At 41.3% G+C, this 4328-nt stretch overlaps 1 protein-coding gene across 1 annotated transcript; it reads left to right on the top strand.

The window, feature by feature from the left end:
• The first annotated feature begins 303 nt into the window (after positions 1-303).
• On the top strand, positions 304-3337 carry Mbl2 (mannose binding lectin 2). The gene is given in 4 exon segments (XM_077799101.1): positions 304-478; positions 874-990; positions 2128-2196; positions 2832-3337. Coding segments are annotated over 4 exon segments (867 nt in total).
• Positions 3338-4328: the final 991 nt, after the last annotated feature.

The raw sequence follows: 4328 nt of genomic DNA, 5'->3' as shown, positions 1-4328 counted from the left end.
GCTCTCACAGCCACAGGAAGCATATTCCCTGTCTTCTAGCAGCAACACCAGAGGCCTGGGCTCTGGTGGTGTCCTCAAAGAACCCTGCTGCATGTCACTATGTTGACTTTTGTTAAAATACTAATCAAAAATGTTACAAGGAAGGTTTCCTTTTCTAAATACTCAATCTAGAGGCCATGAAAGGGTCACCCACTGATTCTTTGCCTGTACCTAAGTTTCAGGACAAAGGGCATGTGTGGCAACTATGGCTGCTTAACTAAACAAGGTATCTTTCTTGACTTATCTCTTAGTAAGCTGAGGACCATGTTCCTGTTTCTACCATTCCTTCTCCTTCTTCTGAGTCTGGTGACATCAGATACTGTAACCAATGAGGAGGTCCAAAAGACCTGCCCTGTGATGGCCTGTATTCCTCCAGGCATGAACGGTTTCCCAGGCAAAGATGGATGTGATGGAGCCAAGGGAGAAAAGGGAGAACCAGGTACTCATTGGCTTTTCCAGCTGTGTGACTCTTTACATTCCAGATATAACTGGCTGGGGAAACAGGAGGAATGTCCTATCTAGGCAGATTAAGTTTTTCTCTACTATATAATATAACTCAAATCAGAGATGCATCTCCTGTCCTCTGCCATTTCAGACCTCCACCCATCATTTTGTGACATATGTTGTCTTGCCTGTCCAGGAAAGCATCTTTCAGGGTAGGCTCCCCCTTGGAACACAGGAGGATTATTTCTTCTCTGAGTCATTGGAATAAGGGGTTCAGAGGTTGGCCCTGAGTCAATGTCTCCTTTCTCTGGGAAGGGATTCCACATCAAGTTCTTGGGAAAAGAAAGCAAAAGCACAGAAATGAGTCATGTTTTCTTTATCTTCCAACAGGTCAAGGGCTCAGAGGCTTGCAAGGCCCACCTGGAAAGTTAGGACCTGCAGGCCCCCCAGGTCCCCCTGGATCAAAAGGGGCTGTGGGTAAAAAGGGAGACCCTGGAACATGTCCAGGTAAGATCCATCTAGAGAAGATTGAATTAAAGGTGCTCAGAGTTCTGGAACCCAAAATATCAGGTGGGATGTGTCCTTTTACTGACACTTTAAGGGAAGAGGCCTGACTCTGCTTCTTGTCCCAAGGCCCCCTAAGCCCACTCTAGGTTACTTAGAGCCTTGAGGCATTGCCACCAATGCCTAAGTATAGATTTACTAATCTCTCAGGGCTGCTTTCTCACCAAGCATACCCTGGGCCCAGAGAGAAAAAGTAGGACAACTGAGTGTGGATTTAATATGTCTTTTGTCCCATGAAAGTATATCCATGTCATGGCAGTTATCTCTTCATAAGAAATCAAACCAAACCTTAGTGGGTTCAAAACACAACCAGTTATTTAAATACAATTTTGTGGGCCAGCCACAGAAATTCTGGTTTTAGCTGATCCAGTCTGTGGTCAACTGATGGATGGTCCATGATTTCATTCATATGTAGGTGTCAGCTGGATTGAGGAGATTAATCGAGCCACGGACCTCTTATCTGACAGGCCAGCCAGGGCTTGTTCAAATAGCAGAAATTTTAAGATTCCAAGTTGTAGAAAGAATAGAATCTTCAAGGCCTCCTGAAGCTCACAACACATACACTACCATTTCTGCCACACTGTATTGGTCCTAATAAGTCACAAATGTGACCTAGTTTCAAAGAGCATCAAAATAGCCTTTAATTTTTTTTATGATAGAAGCTGCTATTTTTGTCATCAATGAAACACAACTTGCCTCAGAATCTCCTTACTCAAATAATAAAAATTCCTTCAAAGTTTTCTTTTTGCCTTTGAGGTTTGTTTTAGCAATTTATTGGGGGAAAAATGTAGTGAAGAGCTTTGGCTGCAGATTTCTGTCATGTGAGGTAACCAGGGAGTGCCTGTGTGCATGGGTGTATAAAGGTGTCTTTAAAACAGTCATCAGATGAAGACTGGTGTTTCGGACTGTGTGGAAATGGAGGTATTTTTCTTCTTTTTGCTTCTTAATACTTTTCATCTTCCTTCAATGTTTATACATCAATGTAAAAGAAACTATTTTTAAAAAGGTACCCACCCCTTATGTGTACAGTTCCGGGACTCCTTCTCAACAATGCCCCTTTGTTCTGTTTTTATTTTCTAGCATGTGACACTAGCAGAGCTGCTTCTGAAAGAGCAGCTCTTAAAGCAGAATTGGAAAGCATCAAAAAGTGTAAGTTTTCTCTCTTGTTCTTTAAGCACCTTAAAGTGAGGGACTGGTGAAAGTCAGTGAATATTTATTTAATATATATAATTTTCTTGTACATGGGTAGACATTTCTTTTATTCTGGTATCATGAAGTCCTCACAAGCCCCCTCAAGTAGACATGAAGGCAAATGGAATTTAAATTTCTTGCTCAAATGCTCAATAGAACTTGTAAGTGGTAAAACTGGTTTATCAACTGAAGTCAGTTGGACTTAGGAGACTCTAATCCTGGACTCTGATCTTTTCTCACTGGAAATGGTATCTATGCCCCTTTGTTATGCTGGTTTCTAGACCTGGCAATGGGACCAAACTTGTTCTTTCTGACTGGGGCCAAATATGCTGAGACGTTTCTGTTTAGTCTCCAGTTAATGATGTGGTAGAATTCAGAATTCCAAGTTATATGTGTTCTAGACTTCTGATCCAGTGTGCCAGGGTGTCCCTTCCTTTTAAGGTTGTGAGAATGAACAAAAACAGAATATACTAGTTTAATTTGAATTTAAGTTTATTTTATCTGACAAGTCTACTGTGGAAACCTTTACGCCTAAACATACAGCGGGCAGGAGTTTAAAACAAGCTAGTTTAATCTACTTTTTCCCATTTTAGTGCTATTGTTGTCTGTCACAAAAAAAGCTGGAAAGAAGTTCTTCTGGAACAGTGGCAAAACAAGGAACTTTGACAGCGCTAAGGCTCTGTGTGCCCAATCCCAAGCCTCCATGGCCACCCCCTTGAACGCTGAGGAGAATCAGGCCATCCAGAGTTTGGTCAAAGACTCTGCCTTCCTAGGCATAACAGATAAAGAGAATGAAGGCCAGTTTGTGGATATGGCAGGGAGGAGAGTGACCTACTGAAACTGGAACAAGGGTGAGCCCAACAATGCTGGCTCAGGGGAACACTGTGTGCAGGTGCTGTTGGATGGCACCTGGAATGACACCACCTGCTCCTCCTCCTTTTTGGCAGTCTGCGAGTCCCTGCCTGAGGCCACGGGCCCCTCAGCTCCCCCTGTGACTTTACTGCACCCCGAAGACCTAGAGTCCGCTCTGAAAATGAAGACATCAATTTCCCACACCTTGTCAGGAGTTGCTCCTTTTTTGGAGCATTGCAGAAAATGAGGAGAAGGGATTGAATGATGGGATGGGGAGGGGAGAAATGAGAAGCGGCTGATAATGGAGCAACACAGATTTCTGTTTCAGTCCAAAACACTAATAATGAACACTAACAACAACATAACAGTGATAGTTTTAGGAGTTGCCTGGTAATATTAATAATATATTTTAAATGTTCACTTTGAGCAAGATGCTACATTTTTCTATCTTTCAATGATTATCTCATGTAATTAAGTTATGATATTTTTGTGTAAGTACTTACTTGTTCAGATACAAAAATAAAATGAGTTCACTTTTCCATTTACTACAAATGCATTGTGTGCTCTGTTGTGCTCTCTTTTCTCTCTGGGTGGAGGGTTTCCAGGGTAACAAATCTCCATAGTATCCTCTTCCATGGCTTCTCAGCCAGTCTCAGATATCAAGAGGACTTATATGTAGCTCTATTTCTGAATTCTAGTTCCCTTTAAATGAGATACTAACTAGGTAAAGAACATAAATCTCAACTGAACAGATTCATGAGTGCATACACATATATATATGTAGCCATCTTCTAGGTTAAGCTAAGGGACAATTTTAGTACCCTAGAAGCCCCTTTACAACTCCTCCTAGTTGATATTCCAAAGTTAAATACTATCCTAAGCCTACCATCATACATGAATTTTATTTGTTATGATACACAGGCAACCATCCTGTATGTTCTGTTTTATATCTTGCTCTTTATTCACTCTAAAGCCTAGCTGTGGGACTTTTCCACTGTTACATGTAGCAAAAGTTTGCTTTCATTTCTATGCAGAATTGAATTATATTTATGTACCTCAGTTTACCTCTTTTATTATTAATGGATACTTGGCTTATAAATTTGGGCCATTAAGAAAACACCCTCATGAGCACTTCTGTGTGTGTTTTAGTATGCATGGCTTACAAATTTCTCTTGGCTTTCTACTCATGGCAGAGTCAGCAGGTCACAGGGCAAGTATGCATATAGTTTCAGTAAACA

The sequence above is a fragment of the Urocitellus parryii genome, chromosome 5, assembly GCF_045843805.1.
Source record: "Urocitellus parryii isolate mUroPar1 chromosome 5, mUroPar1.hap1, whole genome shotgun sequence".
Lineage (NCBI taxonomy): Eukaryota > Metazoa > Chordata > Mammalia > Rodentia > Sciuridae > Urocitellus > Urocitellus parryii.
This window is presented reverse-complemented; position numbering and strand designations above follow the sequence as displayed.